Raw genomic sequence first — 26691 nt, forward strand, 5'->3', positions numbered from 1 at the left:
TAGGCGAAATGGGCATCTGCCTAGAACACGCTCTCCTGAGGGGGACCATGTTACAAGCCGCTGAAAAGATCAGGGGCTAAGGCAGGTTTACCCAGTGCTTGTCTTCTTTGAAGGCATAAGATACTCAGGTCGGCGCCATGGATGTTGTTGGGTCCGATCGCATAGCCGAGTGATCGGACCCACCGGCACCCATGACGCCGTCTCAGCAAGCAAATTTTACTGTCTCGGATTTGGAGGTGGAGAGGGGGGGCACTGCCAGTGACGCTTGCCTAGGGTGCTACTTGTGGTTCTACAAGTACTGGCCGAAGTTGTAAAATTGTCGCACATACTGGGAGACACGATTATTTTTATTTATACAGAACCTTTAAGAAGGTGATTTGACTTTTTCTTTCAAGAGGTGTCATTTTTTTTTTTTATCACGTTAGGACTGATATACAGCAAATACAAACAAGTATGTATATTTACATAGGACAACTTCAGGGTGAACGCGGTAACTAGGAAACGAGAACATGACAACCAATCATGAAACTGAAAAGTGTGAAAAGAGCGACACCTAGTGGTAAAACCACACCAAATATCCAAAGACTGCGAACAGAATCGCTAAAAAATACCTACTGTATTATGAAGACAAATCAAGCAGCATTGTTCGTTCATTAAACTGCAGATGACGTTTCCAGACTTGCATTAATTGGAAACAGTTTAAATTCTAATGATTTTGTACTGCATTCAGTATGACCCACTCAACAACCTCATATTCAAGTTCAAATTGACATACAGATGTTTTTTTTTTGTTTATTTCCATTTTGAAACACCAAGGAACAAATGATTTCAATACAAGACATGCAAAAGGGATTGTCAAAAACATGTTCACACCTTTAATGTTATGGTTTGTTCATTTTTTTTTATGAAGCATCCTACTTGGTGACAGAACACCATTTTGATACACAGGATAGTGGTTACAATTTGTACCGCAGAAACAAGGGCAGCAACTATAAAAAAACATTATTCACAGGTGTTCATACATGATATCCCATCTGAATGACTACTCCGGAAATTAATACACCCAGTTTCCTCTTGAAGCCCCTATACATAAAAAAATTCTGTATATTTTACACAAATTTGTTTTATCAAAAAATAAGTCCAGTTTTATTCAAATCAGAACCACTTGGATTTAGTGAAGTCCGTTAAAAAGAAAAAAAAAAAAAAACATTAAAAAAAAAAAAAAAAAAACAATAAGACAGTGATTTTCTATGGCACAGGAGATCAGGTAGTGTGGAAAGTAACCCCAGGTGAGTTAAACCTGGGCCACGTGTGCAAATTCTCCAAACTGCTCCAGTTGACTGTGCTGTGAGTAAAAAGTGACTTTTCTAAAAATTTAAGGTGGGTGTATAGTTATGTGAGCCTTAATATTGAACATTCCTACAAAGAAACAATTAAATACTTATTATTTAAACCTGTTACACCTAAAGTTCAAAGAACTTCATGCTAAAGGGTCCCTATTCTCTAACAAATCACGTCAGTGCGTTCGTTTGAGACGGTCACACGCTCGCCATGACAACACCAGTTTTCAACAAATGAGCGTCTAGTTTTCCGACGGGGCTGCGCCCTCACTGGCTGGACGACCAGGTATCACGATGCCACCAGTAGCTACACTGGTCTTAGTCCAGAGTATTAGTGTGGCCTGGACCATTGCAGATATCAGCAAGGTAGCCGACCTCACTTGTATAACAAAAATATTTTTATATATATCACATTCACTTTGAGGTTAATATGAAACAAAGTCAGTAAAAGGTTGGGCTCAAACTAACAACCATTAAGTCAGAAACCTTAAGACGGTGGCATTTTTACTGAAATCGTGGCACGCTGCTTGAGGCATTAAATCTGGATTCCAGCATGAGATTTTATATTATATATATATATATATATATAAAAAACAAGTCCCATTATTAAGAGCAAGTAATTCCTGTTGAAATGCTTCTCTCCTCCCATCCTGTGTTTTTTGGCCTGTTTCCTGAAGGCTTCATTGTCCTTACAACAGGAGGACCAGTCCCACTATGTAAACACATCAAAGTCCATCGTGCCCCACAGCAAATTAGTGCATAAACAGACACGCGGTTCTAGTGTGTGTGAAGGGAGGGGGCTGGTGGGGGCTAGGTCTTGCTATCACCTTCTGAATCCCTCAGCCCAGCTCCGTGGGGCTCGTGGAGGTGTGGCAGACTCTGCTGCAGCTCCTCCAGCTCGGCGGGCAGAGGGATGCCCATCTCCTGGTTGAGGGCCAGGGCCTCGAAGCAATCCTCCAGCTTCTCAAATGGCGGTCTGGAAGGGAAAGAGGGCAAAGCTTAGGCTGAGCCTGGTGTTTATGGGTCATTAATATCTTAATTGATGTTAATTGGAGGTAAATTCATCTTTTAATTATATTCTCAATAAACAAAATAAATAAATGTCCTTATATTTTATCTTAGAGAATGTGATCCCCAGTGGAAGAGGTAAACACCAACACAGACATGCAAACCAATACCACTGACAGGTCCCACCCACCGGTTCTCGGGGATGAGGTCACAGCAAGCCACAGCCAATGGGAAGAAAGCAGGGGGGCTCTCATCTGGAAGGAATTTCTCCTGGAACTTGGCCACGTTCAGTCCAAAGTCCAAGGTTCTAGGTAGGCATTCTGGGTCTGCGTAAACCTGCCCAATAATCTGGGGAAAAGTATTTTTTTGGTTTATTTTATGACTGGTTATTTTTGTTTGACCGGAATACCTCTACATGCGAGAAGGGCAAACAAGACTAGTTACTCCCCTGAAAGCTTATTTACATACCAGAATCATAAATGGGTGTTTTTCATAACAGACTATAACAGAATTTATGATGGAATAGCATGTGTTAACAGTTCAGTAGAGAGAGAGAGAGAGAGAGAGAGAGAGAGAGAGAGAGAGAGAGAGAGAGAGAGAGAGAGAGAGAGAGAGAGAGAGAGAGAGAGAGAGAGAGAGAGAGAGAATACTGATAAAAGCCTCACAACACCAAGACCTCCTTTTTTGGTTACTGGCCTATTCTTTTCAGTTTCCGTCTACAGTATGACCAGGGGCAGGATAAGGTTATCACCACCACACAGGCTTCACATTTTACTGCAGGTGCTTTACAGCCTTCGCTATGTGCTATGTGGGGGTGGGCGGGGGGTGTACAATACAGGTCAACTGAGGAGAGAGATGTCTGGCTTTTGGACAGGTGCTAAGGGGGGGTTCTCACCTCACAGAGGACAATTCCAAATGAAAATATGTCCACCTTCTCGTCGTAGCGTTTGCCTGAAACACAAAGGGCTCTGCGTCAAGGGTAATTATTCTGACTTTGATGTAACTAGGCTTAATTTGTCATTTACTTTCTAGGAGAGTGAATATCTTTCCTATAGCTTTTCATGAATTGATGGAACTACATTAAGATGACAAGATAATGAAGGTTAACTTAATTATTCAACATACTAATGTGACAATCAAAAGCTCATAGATCAGCCTTTTGATGGGACCATAGAGTATTGTTTGATATCGCAAGCTTTGATAGATCCTCGGGCTGGGAAGATGTAAGAAGCTAGAGATGAGGAGAAGGTGTTGACCTCACCGTTCAGCATTTCTGGAGCCATCCAGTATGGGTTCCCCACTACGGTGTATCGCTTCTTGCGGTCAATCCTCCGAAACGGTCTTTTCTTGTGCTTCTCCAGAGGGGGCTGTCGGACCTTCTCTTCCACAACCAACCGGGAAAGCCCAAAGTCAGCCACCACCACAGTGTTGTCCTGGTAACAGGGGGACAAGTGAAACTAGGATATTTCCATGACATTTTTGACATCGGCATCCAACTTTCGGCTACTCTGTGCCTAAATGATCATCAGCCACTGGTATTCATTAGTCTTCCGATTAAACACACATGCACACAAGGTCATTTTTTAAATTTAAAATATACTAAACCTAACATTTACAAAAACTACCGTGAATGTGCATCCCTTATTTCCATCAGGCTTTAGTCTACTTTGAGACAGCCAGAAAAGATGTATAAAAAGAAACCCCTCTCATATATCTATGCCAAGCCAGAAAGTCTCATCTACTCCCCAGCAGATTAAAACAAATGTTCTGGATATCAAGCCTCCAAGCTGGAGACGGGTAAAAAACAAACAGTGGCAGGATGTTCCAAGGAAATCCATATCAGTCTCAGATGTGATCAGAAAGGAAATAATAATTGCTGTGTTGTCTTCAGTTTTGGTGTCCAAGTGATAAAACTCAGACTGGAGTGCCAGTTCCAGAATCCAACGAGAGAAAAAAAAAATATGTTTCATCATCAAAAATTGGTGTTCTGAAGTATTAGTTTATTCAGAACCCTTATGATGCACATCAAAATGCATAAAATTAAAAATCCCAACCTTTCTGTTCCTTGAAGACTATAAAAGATTCCTTTAAACATCCATCCATCCATCCATCCATCCAAACCCACACTCGAAGGTCATACTTATTAAAACAGTGATAATATGACAGGTAAAAACTGGTGCAATCTGACTGTTTCAAATCGGCGTTCCCCTGACCGCCTCCAGGCCTTGCGGAGCTGTCTGGGTGGGGAACACTCCACATTGATGGTGGTAAACACACTCGTAACGGCGGCCGATTGGCTCACGGAGATCTTCCCACGCTACACCGTGGTGCATGCTAGTCAGACACAAACATCTCCTCCCTTGTGATCTGTTTTTTTTTTTTTAAAAGGACCCAGACTATGTCAAAGGCTCAAAAGCAAGCTGAAGCCTGTGTAATTAGGGTGTAATTATGGTGTAATTAGAAGCTCAGAGCAGTGGAATTGAGAACTTTCTGGGGCTACAGTATTACATTATTCCTGGCGCTCTGCACAACAGTATTTTTCCTGAGATATTCCCGGTTTTATGCATTTGTCCTGGTTAGATGCACATTATGGGAAATGTCACACGTACCAGTTTAACCAAGCAGTTGTGCGAGTTGAGATCTCGGTGGATGATACTCCTCGAATGCAGATAAGCCTGGGACAGACACGCACACACAAAACAGTAAACAAAAACTTTATGTAATGACCATAACACCACAGAAGTTACAAACACATGGACAGATTTGACACAAACACACACTGCTTTCTCCACGGGTTGCCTTTCAACAGACTTGTATTTGTCAGTTCAGACTGATCACCCCCCCCTCTCCCCCGCCTCCTGTCGCCATCCTCGTTCCCTCCAGTCTTTGTGCGAAACCTGAACCAAAGCTACTTCGCTGTAGCAACAAAGCTGGTCTCCCTGGAGACCAGCAGGGACAGGGAGGAGGGGCATGTGAGCAACATTAACCCTTCGCTTGACCACTTGGGGGCACACTGGCTTTTATCATAGCAGTTTCCAAGTGGTTGACCAGCTCACCATTCCAGAAGCAATGCCTTTGGCAAAGCTGACTCTCTGTTGCCATGGAAAGGGATCCTGGGAGAAAAAAGCAAGAGTGAGGCAAATGCCGCCGTGCATTTTAATCCAGCAGCATGAAAACATGACATATTTCCCCAGCCACCAAAGTAAAGGCTGCATAAATAGCACAATAAAGCATTTTTAAACATATTTCTACATAAAGGTGCCTAGTTTTGCAGCACTAACAAGCATTAGAGTTAAACCCGGCCTTCATCCCAACACACAGTCAGCATTGCACCGTGTGGACAGAGTGAATCCATTAGGGGTGTAAATATGTTATGGGTATCGGAAATGAAGGTATTGGAAATGAGGGTATCGGAAATCAGCAGACTCCACCCTCCTTCCTAAACAAACGAATGAATTAATGAATAAACAAAATGAGCCTGTTTCTTCTTTTTATGAATAAATGCATTATTGAGGCCAATTAGGTCAGATGAGGATGAACCCAATGTCCAGCCCACCAATGTCAAACTCCTTCCACCGCCAGTGGTGTTAATACAATTGAGGTGGTACGCACCATGTCCCTGATGAAGTCCTTCAACGTTCCCCCCTCAATAAACTCCGTTATTAAATTCAGCTTCTTGTCCTTGTACAGCACACCAATAAACTTCAGGACGTGAGGGTGCTCCAGACTTCTCATGACCTTCACCTGATGAGGTGGAAGACAGACGTTCCACAGCATGTCCACAGTGTTTCGACGTTCCCAGAATAACCACGTCACCCGCCTCGCTTTCAGTCCCAGATCCCACTCCACGAGAAATGGCTAAAAAGCTCATATGTTATGATTTTCTCTTGTGTTCGCGAAGCCCGAAGCGAATCCATCTGTCAATGATATCTGACCTGCATGTGATCCTGGACAATAACGTGTGCATGTGTGAAACCAACCGGCTACTTTGTGGAGTCACAATGCTCTCCCCGGAGCAGAGGCACTGACCTCCTTCAGGAAAGTCTTCTGCGTCTCCTCGTCACAGCGAATGAGCTCCTTCATAACCATCACCTCCCCTGTGGCTTTGTGGGTCACCTGTCACAGCAAATTGTAGCTGGTCACCATCATCGCACACTTTTCTGTTCATTTTAGCCCATTTGATACTCATATAATTAAGATGAACGAAAAACAAAAGGTTGAAAGACCTTTGCCTTTAAGTGAAACGGCTAGAACATACTTTCGCTCAGACAAAAAAAGCAAGGAACGGCTGAATTGTCACAGAGCCACAGCGAGTACCTGGATGGCCTGGCCAAAGAAGCCCTTTCCCAGCACTTCACCGTGGATCAGGTCACATGGCCGGAAGATGCGGTGAGAACAACTGCTCATGGAGCGCAGTGACTCCGAGCGCCCGATGTCCCCGGACAGAAGGGGGCGCTCCTTCGGTGAGGTCGGCCCAGGGGACTTACAGATACTGTTACTGCGCCTGGTACCCAACGGCAGCATTAACAGAAAGACAGAGCTCATGTTAATATTCATTTCATTTTTGAAGCTTTGCAATTTACTGAGAAAACAAATATTAATGTGAACCATTAACCAGTCATCTTACCGATGACCTTTCGCATTACTGGGAATACTAAAGCTACTGAAAATCATGGGAATATCCTGCTTCATTAAACAAGTTTGCGGGATTTTGATGGGAATAAAGTATTAAAAGAATAAACGCGGCCACTTCCTCTCTCCCTGGTTTACCCAACATTCCAACTTCAAACCTTGTACGTTTCCCTGGATTTGTGTCGCAAACCTTTTCCGATACAGATTTCTGGGAATTAAACCAGCAGCCTACTGGTTTACATGTTCACCTGCTATGCTACCTGCTGGTTAAGTATTAAATCTCTTATTGTGACTTTGTATTGTACCTTAATGACCTCCTGTTCAGGGTACAGTCATCAACGTGGGCACGCCTCTCAAGAACAGCATTGGTGGGTGATGAGAGGCGCATCCGGGAGGTGGCGGGCGCCCCTAGACTCGTGTGCGTGGACCCCAGGCGGAGTCTGTCCAGCCGCTGCCTGACAGGGTCGTACTCTATGAGCAGCTGCAGTGTCTGACTGGTCCGGTGGATCAGATCCTTCATCTGGTAGAGCCAATGAGAGCAGAGGGTCTTAAGAGTCCATCTCAGTGTCTCTCTCGCTCATTCTCTTTCTCTTTCTCACACACACACACACACACACACACACACACACACACACACACACACACACACACACACACACACACACACACACACACACACACACACACACACACACACACACACACACACACACACCTGAACCTAATAACCCCTATTAAAAAAGTAGACCAGAATCACAAAGTATCAGGAAATAGTAATTTTGAACTCATGCATGTATAGGCGGCAGGGTACAATTTATAAAAGGCAAAGTGACCAGATTACAGATGCATCACATCAGAATAAAGTCAAGGTGGGGCACCTGTAAACAATTAGCACAATGTTTCGCAGGGTGAGCACAAGATGATTTTCAGCATTACCACTGCCTGACCAGCAGGTGTCAGTTCGTCCAGGCAAGAGTTGCAAAGCCTACCCCCCCCCAAATCATTTCCTAATTCAACACAAGTCCAGATGAATTGGCTTATATTAAAAAAGGAAAAAAACAGCTGCTAAAAATTTTAACACCGACTTCAAGCAATTGAAGCCTCATTGGTAACTTCTCTCAATTATGTGCCATTATCTGACATTGCACCAAAAAAAAAACTTTATATTTACATAAAGTTGTATTGGATTTTAAATTCTTTGTAAAATCTGAAATTTTAAATGTGCATTCTGTGCTTAAAGTCACCTGCCTTTCCAAACGGGTGGAAGTTTACCGGACTGGACCTAGAACTGAGCTGTGGAGGACTAGAATTACTATGAATCTAAGTAACTATAAAATTACATCTTATTACATTTACTAAAAATTACTACATTATGTACTATAGATGGGAAAATGAAAGCCTCCCATCTCAGTCTCCCAGATATAAAACCACCTTTGGTTAAAATCAGATTAGAACTTAAGGGGATTTAGGGACTTTCATTGTAAACAACAGGAGAAACCTGACTTACGGTTTAGATCACGGTTAAGATCAGGAACTGCTGTGATTTATGAAAAATGCAGATAGGAATCACATAAATGATAAACAGCTCAAAGCCATGCAGCTGACAGATTCTGGATGCCACTTTTCCAGTTTAAGTAGGCATGAATAAGAGGAAAGGCATGAATAAAAGGAAAAACCCGCAGATTCGTGACGTGCTCCTCGGGAATCCGGTAGTTACCAGACTGATAACACTATTATTTTTACCTTCTAATTTCCTGAAAAGAAATACTTAACAATCATGAAAATTCAGGACAGCATTATCACTAGCAGTAGTGCTATTCAGGTTTCAGCAACATAAATTAGCCTGCCATAATCACCCAAAAGAGCCTTTTAAGGAGACATCTCATTGGGTGAAGGAAATGGAATTGAGATGCTCACCTCATCCTCCATTAATGTAGCTACAGAGGTGCCATTGATCTCCAGAATCCGATCACCGACATGGATGGCGTTCCTCACTTCCGGACTGATGTGCATCCCTCGAACCCTGAGGGGCGCAGAAGTGACATAACTTCACTGAAAACACTAATAAAAATCAACGGGGTCTTATGTTCCTAAACACTCTGTCACCATGCAGAACAGAGCGACAAGCACACTGACACTGAGCTCGATATTAACAATTTCTGCTTTTTTTTGATCTAAAGGTTCATTGGTTATCGAGATACAGTTGATAGAACGTGCTGTGAAGCCAGGTATGGCTGAAATGAGCACCAATCTGCTTCGTGACACGTGCGCTGGTGAGGAGAGCACACACTCACTCCTTGACTTGCACAGTAGCCTTGCCGCTGGCACAGTCCCGTACCACAGACACCGAAAAGCCCCGCTTGCCGTTGGCGGCGGCCGGCATGGAGATAAGGGTGACGGTGTGTGGCAGGGAGTCGAGCGCGGAGTCGGCAGAGCGGTTCTCCAGCCTGGGCGTCAGGACTATCTCCCGGTGGCAGCTCCCGCTGACGGAGGTCAAAGGAATCGTAGGGGATCACAGTGACAAACGAGACAACTAGATCGGCTAGTACCTACGCTACTACAGCAAGCAAATGGGGTTTTTAATCTAGTTGAAAAATAAAATCTCAGAAGACTGAGTAAATACAAATATGGAGGCTGGGTGATAAATTACACTAAAAACGCCATAGAAATTTAAATGAAGCAGCAGAAGTAGCTCATTACCCGGCATTCTTAGGGGCACTTACCAGTACAGCTTGGAACGTTCCACCAAGGCATAAGTGTCCTGCTCTTCTATGACCACCTTGCAGTTCAAACACACAAAGCATTCTGGGTGGTACTTGTACTCGCCCGCCACCTGGAAGCGGATCGCAGAGACAGAACCCATCACATATCGCCCGTCGGCTCCCGAGGCGTTACGACAGGGAGTGCTGGCAGCTGCCCCCTCCTCCCCACTCTGGTATCCCTGCCGTCTATGTGACACTGGCAGAAAACCACATGGACGGCCAAGTAATCAGGTACGACGGTAGGTAGCACCCTGCGGCAGGTCACGCCTTCGCAGCCTTCTCTCTTAACTCTCGCTTTCTTTTTCTCTCGCACAAACAAGCAAGCATTACAGCTTTCCCAAGTGCCATTCGATTCTGTATCATCACACCCTGGACACCGTTTGAAAAACACTGCATTAGAGGACTTTAATGCACCATGATTCTAAACTGGGTCCTCATCACTTGGTATGTGGGAGAGCCTTCACTGGTCTCTAGGAAGCCAGACCACATCCACTACTGGTTCTCTCTCTCTCCCCCCCCCCACTCAGGGAGCCACCATTCGCTCCTGACAATGTGGGATGACGGCAGACTTCAGAACAGAGACGAGTGCCCAGGAAAGCCACCTTTCTGAGGGAAAGTGCAGGTGAGCAGCCTGCGCTGTGATGAGGTCATGCATGGGAGACCCCTGGCAGCACATCAAAGGTGGTTCTCCAGCAACATCTCCAGCTTATTGTCACCCTCCGACACACAACCACTTCAGCAGGAAAAAGCGTAAGAAAAGCAAGCTGGGGGGGGAGGGGTGCCGTGGTTACGTAACCGAGACACAAAGAGGCACAGGCTCATCTTCACTAAACAACAACAGAGGTGCCTGGAGACCTCTGCTGCAGAGGGTAATCAAATGTTATCTTCGTAATGCTTCACAAAATGTAATACGCTGTAGATCCGACTCAAGGAAAGAACAGAAGGAGCCGAAATATGCACCAGAGACGACTCCTAACTGAAACACTCATGGCTGTACATTGCAGCCACTCTAACGTAACAAGGTGAGCACCTTAAAGTGAAGCACTGAGCACCTCGCTCACCTCATTACCACACAAAGGCCTGCTTCACTGCGTCTTCTGCCAGGAGGATGAGGCAGTCGTCAGCGCCGGCCACACGACCGCCTCAGTAAACAAAAAGACCCGAAATCTCTTCGCTGGACTGAGGCTCACAGCCGCCCGGAAGGCCCTTGCCAGAAATACTTGGCAAGCTGGTGGCCTGGCAGTGCTACCAAGGCGGAATCGAAAGGCCTATTATTTGTCTTGATTGAGGGACCTTCTTGCATGAGTTCACTTCAGGATCCACATTAGTTATAAAAAAAAAAAAAACAAACACAAATATGATTTAGCCGCGGCCGGTTGCGACAGGAAGTTCTCCACTGGTCGGATACCTATGAGATCACAGAACCAGACCATCTGACCAACCAAGAGCCGCAAACCATCAGACCCCCAGTGACCCTGCCGAGACTCCTGCACCCCCAATTTGAGATGCCTGAAAGCACATAGTGGCTGAGTAACCTCCGGATGGTCCCCGTGCCTGTGGTCTCTCCGTGACAGATTTTTGATCTCTCATGACATTAGGATCGCTGTGGCTACATTTCGATTTTATTCATTTATTTTTAAAGAAGGGGAAAGTTTCACCAAAATCTCTGAAAATAAACTCTTATGCTATGACGTGTCAGTATTTGGGGGTTGGACATTGTACCCAACTATGCTGGAATCATGGGGAGGTTGGGGCAGGCTAAAATTCCTATTCTATGACAATTGAAACCAGTTTGCTATAGCTCATTTTTACAGACCCCCCCCCTGAAAGTGCTGTCTGAAGATCTGCCTGCAAGAACAGCTTCTCAGGAGGACAAAGCAGCAGGTATCGTTACCCATCCACCCCCTGTGTGCTCATCCTGTAGAGGGTAACAAGGTACCCAGGATGGGGCACCAGTTCCTCGCAGGGCTAATATGAGCACACACACACAGGGCAAATTAGAAAGACTAATTAGCTTAACTGCATGCCTCTGGAGTGTGGGAAACCAAAGCACCCCATTATTCAATTTGGGGAAAACAAAATTATTCTCCAACCTCTTCAAAGGAGGTCTTAAGTAATCCATCCATCTTCAAACCACTTCTCCAGCACAAGATTGCAGGGGAAAGGCCTGGAGCCTATCCCAGGCAGCATCGTGGAGCACAAGGCAGGGGAACACCCTGAAGCTCAGACACCGGAGGGCACACAGACACACTCACGCTCCCACCATCAGCAATTCAGAGATGTCAGTTCACGTAACTGCATGTTCCTGGAGAGCAAGAGGAAACTTCAGGACCTGCAGGTATCCCACACTCTTTGGGGAAGACGACACCAACCACCGACAAGAAGAATTCAAACGCAGGTGTGCAGCTACTGGAGGATCAAAGTCCAGAATCCATCACTCCTCCTCTCAGGTCGGCAAGACCACAACACATGAACTTTCATACCAACTCTGTAATAACTGAAGAATGATTCCAGTAACACTTAACAGCCCATCCAGTGTTGCCATGGCAATTCAATACAGTGAAAATGGTTGGAAACGGACAGATAATGCTCACAGGAAAATCCCCCCCCCCCAGCATAGTACACTGAAAAGACAAGCGGGGAAAAAAAAACAAACCATTAAGACATAAGACTGAATATTGAAAGGCTACTAATCCATAGCCTTTCCCAACCAATATCTTCATTTGATAAACAGAAACATTAAGGAAAAAAAAAAATCAAATATATACTTCAGTAAATGTTCAGCTGATTTCAGGTGAGCTTTCTCACAAAATCACCCAAGTTACACATCTTATTCTTTAGTTTTTTTGTTATTGGTTTTTATTTGGAGCAAAGCATCCTGTTTTATGGTTAGTGACTCCCTCCCCCCACAAACCTAGAGCTGCCTGCAGGACTGATAATTCAGAATGTGCTCCATGCTGGAGGTAAAAAGCAATTTGAGAAAAAGCAAACAAGACGAGACAGGGTCCCCGCATGCCAGGCGAAGGCGTGGATTCATCCGTTGACAAAGTGATATCTGGATACCATTCTGAAAGAATTCCTCCACTTCTGAGAGAAGTGACGAGCACAGAGACAAGGATCAAGCAGTAAACTAGGCATAAGTCTTTTACAGATCTGGACACGTATCGTGTTTATGGCCCATCTTTACATCCCACGTTAAAATCCACAACAGTTCCCTGCATAAGAACACAGGACACACTCACCATAGCCGGCCCAGTCATGAGCAGAGAGCATCCGTGACACATCTCGCCGAACTTCTCCCAGTAATGGTTACGGCAGTACAGCTTGCCATCCTTCTCATAGTACCAGTTGGTCAGGTGGACGCAGCACTCTGAGCATCTGGACAGGGGGCACAAAATAAGGCAGCTCTCATCACCACTGCATCACCATCACTTCCAGAGTTATCCCACAACCACTTATTTCACATGCACATTTATTTGTCACTTTAATAGTAAAGCCTCAAGTAAGCAAACGTTTCAATTCATAGAATTAGTATTTCATGGAACTGATCAACATTTGTCTGGTTCTTTGGTAAGTGGAACCAGCAACCTTTTGGTTAACAGTCCAGGTCCTAAACCACTATGCTACCTTTTCTAACCAAATATCCCATCTTGTCATTTTTCCTTCAATCCAGCAGGCCTCCTGTTGTCCAAAAATTTATGTCCAAAACAATGCACGGCATTGTTATTCCTAATGTGTACATTTAATAATCTGATCTTTTTACAGGACAACTTTTTCAATGTGTCGAAAGTAAGTTGTCATTCTGGACAGCTGTACGTTCAATGGCCATGCCGCCTGCTGGACTTGATTATATACACTGATTCAGAAGGTAGGTTGCAGAGATTAAAACTAGGCTATTAATAGATCAGAGAAACCAGGAACTCCAGTATCGTCAAGCCATTTACTATAAACATCTTATTTCGGAGTGGAGACCTGATGTTACAAGAGGCAAAACTGGACCTCATTATAAAAACAAAATAAGCTGGCAGATAATAGAAAAGCCCGATGCAGGATCTCATTGCGATGGCAGGTGAGGCATAAATTTTGGACTTCTGCCTAGAAGCATAATAGTTTCAATTTCACACTGTCTTCACTTCCTCGACACTGGAAGAGAATGGAGTCTGGCGTTCCAGTGAATTAAAGGGACATTATGGCAGAAAGGCACCTCTGAGGCAGCAAGAGCTAATCAGCAAGATTAGTTCCAGAAACCATGCCCAGGGGCGTGAACAAGGGCGTGCTCTAGATGCCAGCTCGGGCTGAATGATCACCTTTGTTTGTGGCCTCCTCCTCCTCCTGTTACGAGGTATAAGGCCCGTGTTTCTGGAACGTGTCACGACTCGCCACCCGCAGACCAAGGAGAGGTTGGAACACAAACTTCGGTACAAGCTATTTCTGGAATATGTTTACCTGAAGGTTGAGGCCTCCAAGACAGGCATTTCAAAAGACGACTTCTATAGACAATTAAATTTCAATTGGCACTGACACCGCAGCCCTGTACCTACGGGGAGGGCTAATCCTCAAGAGTGACAGTGTCACTCTCAAAAGGGAAAAATGGAACTTAAGCCTGAGCTTCAAGAAAGGATGACAGACAAAAGCTTTTATACCAGAAGTCATGGCAACACCTGGGCACAGGATCACAGGGAAGCACAAAAAAACATGTATACGGAATAAGGAATATCACCAAGGAAGGACAAAGGTCTAAGATAGTATGCAAAATCCAACTGGAAGTTAAAGTGAGAAAATGAGACCTGAAGAGGGCAGGATTAGAGAGCCCCAATCAATCACTGTCTGATTTGAACAGCGGACAAAGCAACCAATGGGAAGTGTGTCAAACCAACAGGTGACTAGCAGTGCCTTGTAAACCCACCAATTGCAAGCTTCAGAGACACATTTCTCACGTCACTTTTAGAAATAGTTTCCCATAAGCTACCACACCATCCAAAAGACACTTTATCATATTAAAAAAAAGACTAAATCTGGCAAAAAAGGCTCATCTGGAAGACATTTGCAACCTGGCAAGAATGAACTTTCCATTAAAACCATTTTTTAAATATTAAGTTTTTAAAGAGCAGTAACGACAGATTGGGGTGCAGCTGTTACTTCTATGCGATCAAAAATTCATAATAAAATACCAAATACAAGCATCATAGATTTATTTTATTTTATTTTTTTTGAAAACCACAGGCTCATTCAGTCCATTCCAACTGGGCAAAACTGGCAAGCCTGGCAAACGGGGCGGGTGTTTTCCAGTGAAGACGGAATGTTCTTTGCTCAGGATGCTCAGATGCCGAAAGGGAATGGAACACCTGTGTGATAAACTGGTACTTTCAACCCAGCAGGCTTTGCCACGGGTTCCTGTCCCGTCCAGGCCACATTGGAGGGTCTTATGACATTCATTCTTTGTTGGCCGGTGGTACGAGCACTGGTTCCTCCCAGGGGCACCTCCTACATCCGTTACTCAAAACTCGTCAGAAATTCCCTCATTGCCAAGCAGTCTTGCCTCAAAACTCCTTACAGGTTTAATTCTTTTACAACGGCCCAAGCAGGAACGCAAATCTCTGGTAGAAGTCTGGCACGTCTCGCCCTGCACAAACAGAACCGGCGTGGCTACGTGGGTCCTGGAAGCAGGAAGCTGCTCAACCTCTGCTGCAGCGGGACTCGGCGAAAAGGCCTCAGTGGTACTGAAAGTCCGTCTGGATAAAAACGAGAGCGTGCTGTGGTCCGGGGAGCTGGCCCATTGCCCAGGCGCTGGGCGCCCTGCCGTGTCGGTGAGTCTGGGAGTGCCAGATGTATAACAAGACAAAACAAGCGTGGAAAAAGGCTGCAAAAAAAAGCCCCCCCAAAAAAAAAGGCCCAAAAAAGGGATGAAGAAAAAGAGGAGCCAATACCATGTACAAACGGAGAGAAAAGTGAGAAGATCTTGAAACATCTATTTTGTTTAGTCATGGAAATTTACTTACTCATTTTTACATAGTCATATTTTAGTGAAATAGTTTAAGGTCAAGAGCTTTACATTAGGGTACAATTTGGAGCCACTCCTTGGATGTGTGAAGCAGCTTAATCTGCTACATAAAAAAAAGCTCTTAAAGAAAGACCACGGACAAACATCCAACAGCAGAAGCCCATCTTGTTGGGAGAGGGGACCCCGGAGGATAGAGGGGTCCCAAAGAGATGGCACCTGGAGGAGAAAGGACCCACAGGAGAGAGAGGGGTCCTAGAGGGTCGTGGGCGGGGGCACCCTGAACCCCCCACTGTGTGTAAACCCCACATTTTCTGTGTATACCTGTCCAATGGCTGTGCCCCTCACATTGACTGAACTTTTTGTTTGGACCAGATTCCATTGGTTGGTCTTTGATCAATCATTGTTTTACGTAAATATCTCATTTTTCTCTTGGCCGACTTCTTAACACACACACACACACACACACACACACACACACACACACACATATGTGCCCAAATAAAATAAAAAAACATGCCTCCTGTGAAGATGACATTCTTGTTTCTCGTAATGCCAAATTCTCCTCATATACACGGCCCTGTACTCTCAAAGACTAACGTGCCTTCGCTGGATGAACAAGAATCAGATTCAGAGGTGAGAAAATGCCCGTTTGGACAGTCACAGAGCCTAAGCGGCGGGTCCAGCCGGACTCGGCGAAGCGTCCCGTCAATGCCACTCACGGTAGAGAGAAACATTCAACAAGAACCCCAGCAAGACAGCCCCATACAAACACATGATCAACCAAAGAAACATGCAGGTAACGTACTTTTAAAGAACCGATGCCTGCCCTTCCATCGCAAAGAAATGCTACTTCCCAAAATCATTGAAAAAGGATTTTCTTTAACTTGTTCACTAGGAAAATAAACGTGACACCAGACAAAATACCCCCCAGAACACCTGGTGAAATCCTCAGTTTACCAAGAACCATCTGCTTTTTTACACCCAAATACAAACTAAGCGATGCTTGACGTACGACAGTAAGCATGAGGAAAGTCATATGAAGAGATCCATTTTTCGCAGACTTTCCATTTAGGCACTGTATACTGACACCACCAAGTTCACTTTGTTCCCTTCCACCCAGAAAAGCCGTAAAGCAGACTACATAAAATAACTATGTAAAATAAAACAAAAATTTGCTGAAACATGAGCTATCAACCCACTGAGATCATGATCTTATCAAAAAATGGCGAGGGGGCAGGTAGGAGATCAAACAGAAGCAAACCTTCTCCTACTAGTTATTCCAACTTAAGGGAGGAATTTCCCTGGCTGCGATCTTTCCATATCAAACAGCTGGAAACGGTTCAAAATGAACAGCCAGGCCAGTAAGGAGTAATGACCACAACGTTCAGCAAACCTAAGTAAACCACAGAAAGGTCTGATATCTTAGAAGGTGCTGTCATCTTACAAGGCCCCACACCAACTCATCTATGAACTCAATGACACTCAGAAAATAAAGGATGATTTAGCCACATCAACACTATCACTGCCTATCTAAGGCACTTTAAGGTTCTGCCAGTCATATACTGATAGCCAAGTGCAATTTTCTCAAACACACACACACACACACACACACACACACACACACACACACACACACACACACACACACACACACACACACACACACACACACACTCCTACTCAGTCTTTACTCCTAGACTCATGGGTCTGATTCGATGTCTGGGAATGTGCAGCACACTGCAAAGCATTTCGGTGTGCAGTAGTGACCTACACGTTCGGCAACATCAATCTGGGGGTGAGGGGTGGGGGGCAGGGCTGACAATGGACAAAATGGAGGAAAGAAAATAAATAAAGCCTGGCTTGGCTATGCTTTCCTCACACGTCTGGGGAGGAATTCCTATTAATACAGCCAAATAAACAAACAATATTTGAGAGCTGGGAATTTCTTTCACCATAAGCACGTCTGTTCTTGTTGGGGGGGTTGGGGGGGGGGTTCAAACACAAAACGATCGTGCTGTGTTTGGCAGAGAGTCAGTATGGTAGTACAACAGGACATGCGTTTTAGTCAGAGTCGCAAATGTTTATAAAATAAGCAGCTGTGTGAGAGAAAAGCTCAGGGGTACGAATGTAGCTGCAAAAAGGCTACTATCAACAGGGGAGAGAGCCTCGGTTTGCTGGGTAATTCTTGACTGTCTGCGTGCCACCATTTCCTGCACTTAAAACAAACCCAGTCTGAGAAGAAAATTCAATTACCCACATTGCATTTAGGGGAGACGATCCATTCTTTTTTTAGAGTCTGAGAGATTCAATTATTCAACGCAAATAGAAAAAAGGATTATGCATTGAAACGATGTCGTTTCTGCCGCCGGTAAAAAAAAAATGTAAATGGCTGGACTCCATAAGGCACTCGCATGTCTCCTGCACCAGTGCAGCCCATCGCCTCAGGACAGAACCCGGTCAAAAAGCAGCACTGCATTACCTCAGCAGTCAGAGCCCTGTGGTGACCACCTGGAAAACAGCTGTTATTTCAGTGATGATTAAGCCTCTAGGTTGGGCACAGAGTCCAGCCCTTTTTCAGGTGAACAGACAGCAACACTAATTTGGTTTAATACCAAGACTGTTATGCAACTGTGGGAATTTCATCCAGAAGTGAATCTGAGTATATTAACACTCCTATCGCATCTTTTGCAATAGCGCTTAAAGACTGGGAGACAATACTGTTGGTGGGTTTGAAAGCAAGTTAAGAACAGCACCACAGACAAAATAGTGGCCCTAGCTAAACAGAAGACAATGGGCGACAGGAAATAACTTCGGAGGCAGATACAAGAGAAGAAAAATAAAATGCATAAAAACACGGGACACGACAGGATAAAAAAATGTGGACTTCCTGTTCCGACAGTAACAGACACAGTGGTCTGTAATCAGCATGCCTGTAACCACAGCATCCAAGCAGACTAGCATCTCTTACAGGCCAAATCCCCTTTTCCTGGTCAGCCCCAATTCCCCTGATGTCATCGTTATACATTTTCCGGTACTTTATACCATGGTAAACAATGCAGTATTCATTATGCCATACAGCATATTTACATTGCATGATCCTGTCTTATGTATGCCGGCTGTGTCTTAATGTAGCATCTTACGATTCGTTTGAAACACAGTTCTTGCAACACTCATCAGCAGCACGTGTCCCTGGTAAAAGTGTACTCCTGTTTTTGTACACCACCCATGCGTTCACCTCAGGTTCCCTTAGAAATAAATCTGGTCTACAAAGCACACCCCAAACACTAACCCCATGAAAAGGAAAAACAGGATTTTCACTGTCAGAAATGTCCGAGAGTCCGTCAGGAATGCGTGCTAGCATACCGGCCATAATACATGCCTACAAGTGCAATACCTGGCGAGGCACACAAACGCACAAAGAAAACACCATTGTCTTCAAAACATTTCCCCTAGCATAGAGACAATACAAATCATGTGCATCCACGAAACTGCAATTGAGGCTGTAAACTTAAAAGGTTACGTTCTCTGGTTTAATCGTTAAGTGTTCGGTTACTGTGACACTTTCAATGAATTCACGTTATGTGTTACCTTTTAAGTGGCTGGTTTTCTAATTAATTATATATCAGCCTGCATACATTTTCTGATACCACTGTGCACTTGAGGGCAGGTTATTGGCGCATTATACAGAGTATTAATTTGGTAAAAGCAAAACCCCCATACTCACTGGAAACAGCCATTGTGCCATGTTTCCTTTAAAACCTTCAGGTAGAAGCTATCCTGGATCTTTCCTCCACATCCAACACAGTGGAATTCCTCTTTACCTGTGACGGCCGAAAGGGAAAAGTTACATTTTTTTATCACATTAAAAAGACCTCAAAGATCCCCCGAGCTGGACATATAGGTCTAGGACAGTAAAGTCAAACAAATACGATTATTACGGATGAGCAACACATAAATCATGTTATTAATTAAGAACAATCCATCTTAATGAAACTTACAAGGAAAAAGTTTTGAAATATTACGCAACGCTTGAGGCGAGTATTGTAAGAATGCAAGTGTGTAATACACCAAGATCTCACTCAAGAAGGAAAAACTACACACATACAAAATATTAATGTTCTTGTCCTAGCTTCCATATGAGTTTCAGATTTGCTCCTTTCTGTCGTACATTTATCAGCATCTTCACCACTGGAATCAACATTTAAGTGCAGCCAAGAATGAACACCACTTAACACCTAAGAAACGCAAAATATAATCGCGACAATAGCAAATCACATTCGGCTAATATCTTCACGATAATGCCAAGTGCGGGGGGCACTGCCGTGACTCGACTTCACGACTGTACGACAAATACGACTAGTAAACATTTTACACTGGATCACTAACAACCTACACGTTTCGCTCTCAGTTCGCGAAGTCAATGGCAACTTAGAGAATGAAATCTATGTCTGCGCAGAAAGATTTAAAGTCTAGATTTAAAAGTGCTGTTCAATACTACAGAGTGCTTCCCCACTCACCTTCCAGTTCCTCCATCTAATTGCTGGCCACGATATTTCTCTTCTTCACATGATGGTCCAGCCTTTTTTCCAAATTACTTTTTGTATTGATCTGAATATTCGCGACGGGCCATAATGTATTCCTTATTCAGTCGCAACGTAGAAAAAAGTGCAGTTTGCAGCCGAAAAAGTTACAATTTTAAAGCGTCAGCTATAAAGCCTCTCGTCGGTAGAATGCATGACGTCATGCAGTTAGCATTCCAGTACGGAGACCGGAAGGGATCAAACAGCAACACCTGGAACGGGATTGTAGCCAAACCGCTCGGTCTATCTTTACTGCTACTGCAGCGCCACCTATCGTCCTCAGAATGGAAAATACATAAGTGAAGCGTCCAGGTTAGCAGGAATTACTGTATGTCGCGTTAAACGAGTGAATTTTCTATGAAATTGTAAAACACAAATCGGAGCATGAGCATTAAACCACAATGCATTTTTAAAGATGCATATTCATTAATAATCCAGCACAAAAAAAATTTAGTCTAAGTAATAAAAACACTAAAGACGCTGAAAGGACTTTTGTATATCGATTGTGATGGGTGATACAATTAGCTGTTGTTTATAGATAGTCTGTTGTATGTGCTGTATGTTAGTCCCAGTGTAACCCACTGGGAACCTCATGGGAAGTAGACAAAGCCATTCGATGACTCAAAGAGCACAATAACAGAGATCTGGCACCGTTATTTACAGATTTCATGTTGCACATACAATTAACTGTGCATAAAATGCGAACTCTCCATCGTAAACGGTCTGGCTAAGCGCATTGTGCCCAGTTTGGCTCACGTTATAATAATTAAAATTTATTGCCTACATGTTACTTGCCTTTATGGACTCTTTCTTTCTTACATCGGAAATTATAGGGGGAAACAATATGAACAAGTGAGCTAAACTTGCAGATAAAAGAGACCCATAAGAGTATTCATTTAGTGGAACGCAGTCGTTCCGTTTTAGAAAGTCGTTTTATTTTGATTTACAAAAGTACCCAAAATGCATATAAGTAATTTTCATGTAATATAGACTGAAGAACCACCTTATACCGGCAGTCTTTTCCAAACTTTTAGATGTATAAAAAACTGAAGAAATACGTACAAAATGTTCCTTAATATTAGTGGGAACGGTCGAGAGGTCTAAGGCGCCAGATGCAAGGTTATTTTTTTTCCTACTGTGGGGTTTCTGGTCTCCGAATGGTGGCGTGGGTTCAAATCCCACTTCTGCCAAGCTTTTCGAACAACTATAATATTAATTCTGCAGCGTCTAAAATGCTTCTATGCAATTTACGGAAACGTTTAATTAAAACTGCAAACCTATGTAATGGTATAATATTACTTTTTTTTCATTCTAAAGTAACACTATACAGAATATCTGCTATATTTTTACCATTCATCTGGAAAAGAAAAACACTTCATCTTATGTTATAGTATGAAGAGGATACTTAAAGTACATTTACATTTATTTAAAGTACATTTACAGTATTCTGATCTCTCAGGTGTGGTTATAGTGGCATAATGCCCTGCAAATGTTCAGATCCGGTAACCTTCCTACAAACTGTTCCACAGAAAATTAAACCTAAATACTTAACAAAGTGTTAATTAGGACATAAACTACAAATAAGCCCAAATTCACTCAGGATATAACTCGTATAAAAATGCATGCAGGTGATGCAACCAGAGATGTAAATAGAATAGGGATTTTATATATACTGCTACTGCTGTGATAAATTAATAAAATTCCTGGTAAGGGTGTAGATTTGGACAGGCCAGCTGTCATTTTTATGAGATAAGAAATCAATTCAAAGCATGCTGAGTAATAGTATACTGTTCAGTCAACCGCAGAGCAATCCGGAAACTTGAGAAACCAGTCGAAAAATGTTAACTGATCTCCAAGATTAGGGCAATAAACTTAACACAACTCATTTCGCTTGGACAAGAAAAACAAGTATTACAGCTAAAACTTATTCGCAATAGTCACTGCTATATGATGCCATTCATCCTCTCACTACTTATTGAGTACAGGGTCCACCTAGAGCCCATCCCTGGATGAAGAGCAGATGGGAAAACCCTGGGCAGGATGCCAGTCCATCGCTAGAAGAACTTAGTGTGCAACTTATAGGTGTCAAATCATCTGCTCCCCATGGACACGGATTCTGGAAAGAGACCGGAGTAGCTGGATGAAACCTGCACAAAAAGAAGAGCACATGCAAGTTCCACACACAGGAAGCCACATCAAGCCCAGAATCCCTGTATAAGTGAGCCAATGTGCTGCCCTTGATGTCATCTTTTATGAATGAGAGTTGATTTATGGAAAAGAAAATACAGTAACGCAAGTGCACACACATATATACACACAATACTCAGTTTGCCCTCCATTTACATATTTAATAAACGTTTTGTCCAAAGAGAAGAACATTTAGGGTCAGAGGGCAGGCAGGGTCAGCCCTGGAAGCCCTTCCTCAAGGGCCCAATGACAACATGATTATTTAGCTAGTCACCAGCACAGATCCCTAACTACACCATGTCCACAACTCACAAATCTGCTCCACTATTTGAACAATTTTTTTTGCAAATAAATAAAATAAGAAAAAGACAGACTCATATAAAATGGCAAGATGCCTCATTCTTTCCTTAAGCTCACTGAATGAAACGTGAATGAATCCACCTCTTTATTTCTTAGTTGCAGCATCAGGAATGTTCACCTTACGGTGTTAAACTCCATCATGTAATTACCACCAGGCTGACAGACTGGTTCCACACCAGTGCTGCCATGAGGAATGAATAAATGATTGCAGATATAACATTAATCACACTAGACATGGGGGATCGGGAGGTTGTACAAGGTTCATTATGCAACGGGTATGTTATAAACAAAACACAATAAAGACAAGAGCAATCAGCAGGAACGCCTACAGTGTATGCGTGAATGAGTGCAGGTCAAACATCACACAGAAAATGGGGCCCAGCTTTGGCACCGAGAATGTCAAGGTCACAACCATTCTCAAGGCTGTATTCCTGTTTGCGTCTCTCAAAACTGCTTTTCTGAGAATGTCACTTTTTTATCCTCTCAAAATTAGAATTCAGCATGGTTAATTGGCATGACAAAGGTTTCCATGGCTCAAAGCCCCCGAACACCTGGCATGCATTCATTTTCCATAACAGCTTATCCAGTGCAGGGTTAGGGTGAGCCTGGAGCCTATTCCAGGAAACACAGGGACACCCTGGATGGGATGCTGGAATTGTATATATAAATTTTGTGTATGACATGTGGCATCAGGGCCCTGAGAAAAATATGTGGTTGAGGGATATTATTATTCTCATGCATTTCTCAGTATACAGCATAGATCAACAGTCACCTTCCCTAGCAGGAGTTCTATGCTCCTGTTCCACTAAGGGAGTCTTAAGCAATTAGGTCTGTCCAGATTTTATTCAGTTTGAGAGTCATGTATGGATGGGTCAGTGGGTAGTATTGTTGTCTCACATGTACACCTCCAGGAATTGAAGTTCAGCTCTCATTTTGCTCTCTGTGTACACAGTATTCTTGGTTTCCAGTGTTGTGTGGGTTTCTTCCAGTAGTCTGAGGTGGATTGACATCTCGCACATCCTGTGTCCTCTGTGTTAGGCCTGCATTCCTCCAAAGTTGATCCCCTGTCTTGTGCATTGTTGCTTCCTGGAACAACTTTGTTGTGACCCTGTACCAGATGAATGACTGGAAAACTGATAAACTGCACACTGACATTTTTTAACTCTAAACCTCAAAGCTATATTGTTATGTCTGCTAACCGACAGCTGTCTCTAGTCCTCTAGAAAGCTTTAGAGGTGGTGTGTAAAACTAGTTGGATGGGTTTGGTGACCCACAACATCCCCCACTAAGCCATGAGAGCTTGGGGTGGTGGGTGGGGAGAGACACTCGTTTCCCACGAAATAGAATTGGCTGTCTGGCTACCCCCTCATTTTCACTGGCTCATAAATGCACATAGGAGGTACAACTATCATTTTAATAATTAACAGTATTGCACATAAATCATAGCTTAATAACTGTGCAATTTAAGAAAATCTGGCAGTTTTAATTCCGCACATTTTTCGTCTTTGGATGCGCCCCCCCCCAGCCCTCTGGAGCCGCCGCTGATTATTTCCAACAGTGTGTTGATTCTTGGACACTTGTTAAATGTTTCCTGACCCCCCCTAAGAGGCGCATGAGCCCATCTTCCATTAGCAACCCCACTCATCTCCCTCTGTCACTCCCCCCACCGCCTACCCAAAACAGCAAGGTTAATCTGTTTCCTGTTTCACAACATGCAGAAGCTCAGAAGGCTTGTCTGTTTTCCACAGACCAGTAGCATGAATTGCTTGTGGGGAAGGGACTGCGGAGCTTATTGCCTATCATTTACAGACACGTGAAATACGTTGTATTTCAAAAGTGTTTTTCCACTTCGCCTTTGTTATCAGATACAAATGCTTCATTTAATTCAGGGCCTCATACATTTTGTGGTAGTTTTAAAGGACTCCATTTCTGACTTCCATCTATCCACGATCCAACATACGTATAAAACACAGAATCACTATGCATAATACATGGAGCTAATCTTAGGAAAGACAAGGCTAAGGGGAATGGGGAACTCTAAATAAGATGCCAGTACATCACAGGGCAAAACATTGTATTCTCCCGTGGAAAGTGGAAGCTAGAATACCCAGGGCAAATTCCACACACAAACAGCGGGGGGCAGCATTCAAACATTCAACCCTGGAGGTGTGAGGGTCATTGTTTCCCACTAAGCCACCATTCTACCCGTACCCAGTAGACTACCATTTTCAAAGTCAGTTATAGTACTCGAAAAAACACTAAGATTGAGTTTGGATGAATATGGGCACTATTCTGACAGAACACATGGTGGATAAGCTTCTTATCCTATCAGCATCATGTATTTCTGGACAAGGGCTCACTTTTCGTTTTCTCCGTCTTTCTAAGTCCTTCAGGAAATGTAAGCTATTGTTAACAGAAATGCATCACCTTGTCGCACAGGCAAGTTTGTTTTCATTCCATTCAGATGCATGTACAGACCGACAAGTTGTGTTTTATTCTTTGTAAGAGCCGCTGCGGCGAGTGATTGTTCTACACCCATGTTTCAGAGTCGCAGAGAAGCGACCTGCAGCATGAGTGGCTCTGAGAATGGAGATGATCATATGAGAAGCAGCAGCACTACCAGAGAAACAGCTCTCATTCAGTGACAGTGAATATCTGTACAAGCCTCTTGGTCTCTCTTTGGGTGTTAATGGGAGTATCAACACCCCCCACCAAAGCCAAAAATAAACAATCCAGGTGGGGGGACAGATGGGGGGCTCCAAGCCAGAGATAAATGTACCAACGTCTGCATCTAATACCCTTTAATAAATCAATAGCCAAACCTGGTATCAAGGTCCAAAAATCTACTAAACAAATTCACAGTTTTATCAATAGTCACTCCATACCGTAGAAGTTTAATTAAACTACATTTCTTTCAGTCTTCATAACAACATATAGTTGCCAGAGTTGCAGCTGAACTACATGTAGGTAATGGACTACAAGCAGAGTATTATTCCCTTATTATACCAAAACAAGTATAGCGACATGTTTTATAAAAAAAAAAAAAAAAACAAATATTATTAAGGAGGGTGTTGTTTGTTCAAATGCTTTTAGCGCATCTTCCACCTTCGTGAAATGAATTCAGTTCAATTCAACTTTATTGTTGTTATACAATGCCAGAGCAAGTGTACAATGAAAGGTATGTGTCACGCCTGTTCCTCGTGAGGTAATTAAGCCTACGCTGTGGTCTCGCTCTCAGCCAGTGGCAATTACTTCCCAATCTTATTTAAACACAGCAGTGAGCATTGTTCATTACTCAGTCATAATCACTACTGAGACATATGGCTCAGTGCTGTATTTGACGTCTTGTTAGTGGGGCTTGGTTCAGTTTATTGCATTTTCCCCGGGTTTATGTCAGGATTGCCAGCATCGTCACTGTCTTAGTGGTTTTTAGGTATTGTCATCATTTTGTCCATAGTTTTAGATGACCAGGGGTTCGAGTCTCTGGCTCTACCTGTTTGGAGTTTGCATGTTCTTCCTGTGTCACTTTTGGGTTTCCCTCCACATTCGAAGAACATGCTAAGGTGAATTTTCGTTGCCAAATTGTGTGTGTTTGTGTGTGTGTGTGTGTGGGGGGTGGTTTGCATAGATCACGTGTGGGGACCAAATTGTCTTCAAGTGCAGTAGTTCAGTGTTTCTCAACCTGGTCCTTGGGGAACCCCCACAGTACACGTTTTGGCTTCCTCCCAGCTCCAGGTAGCAAAAACCTGGACTGTCTGAGGCACTGGGTTTGAAAACACTGCACTAGGGTTGTTGCATGGCATAAACTAATGAAAAACTGA

At 43.5% G+C, this 26691-nt stretch overlaps 1 protein-coding gene across 2 annotated transcripts; it reads right to left on the minus strand.

Annotated features, from left to right (window-relative positions):
- Nucleotides 1-776: 776 nt before the first annotated feature.
- Nucleotides 777-20505, minus strand: limk2 (LIM domain kinase 2). Of its 2 annotated transcripts, none has more exons than XM_048999595.1 (16): nucleotides 20261-20505; nucleotides 19468-19564; nucleotides 12985-13120; nucleotides 9704-9813; nucleotides 9275-9463; nucleotides 8898-9003; nucleotides 7286-7500; nucleotides 6666-6852; nucleotides 6378-6464; nucleotides 5961-6092; nucleotides 5405-5461; nucleotides 4958-5023; nucleotides 3610-3781; nucleotides 3244-3299; nucleotides 2539-2696; nucleotides 777-2316 (listed from the first exon to the last, which is right to left on the minus strand). In XM_048999595.1, the coding sequence occupies exons 1-16, from the start codon at nucleotides 20274-20276 to the stop codon at nucleotides 2151-2153; spliced, it is 1950 nt and encodes a 649-aa protein (XP_048855552.1). In that variant the 5' UTR covers nucleotides 20277-20505; the 3' UTR covers nucleotides 777-2150. The 2 variants fall into 2 exon arrangements, with proteins under 2 accessions (XP_048855552.1, XP_048855546.1); XM_048999589.1 differs by lacking the exon at nucleotides 20261-20505 and adding an exon at nucleotides 19849-20167.
- Nucleotides 20506-26691: the final 6186 nt, after the last annotated feature.

This window comes from Brienomyrus brachyistius, chromosome 2 (genome assembly GCF_023856365.1).
Source record: "Brienomyrus brachyistius isolate T26 chromosome 2, BBRACH_0.4, whole genome shotgun sequence".
Taxonomy (NCBI): Eukaryota; Metazoa; Chordata; class Actinopteri; order Osteoglossiformes; family Mormyridae; genus Brienomyrus; species Brienomyrus brachyistius.

Coding starts and splice junctions, on each gene's coding strand:
- limk2 (XM_048999589.1), bottom strand. CDS start 19,879: ATGGAAGCTAGGACAAGAACATTAATATTTT. Junction 9,464..9,703: donor GAACGTTCCAAGCTGTACTG/GTAAGTGCCCCT, acceptor GACCTCCGTCAG/CGGGAGCTGCCACCGGGAGA. Junction 5,462..5,960: donor AGGACTTCATCAGGGACATG/GTGCGTACCACC, acceptor TTTTTCTCCCAG/GATCCCTTTCCATGGCAACA.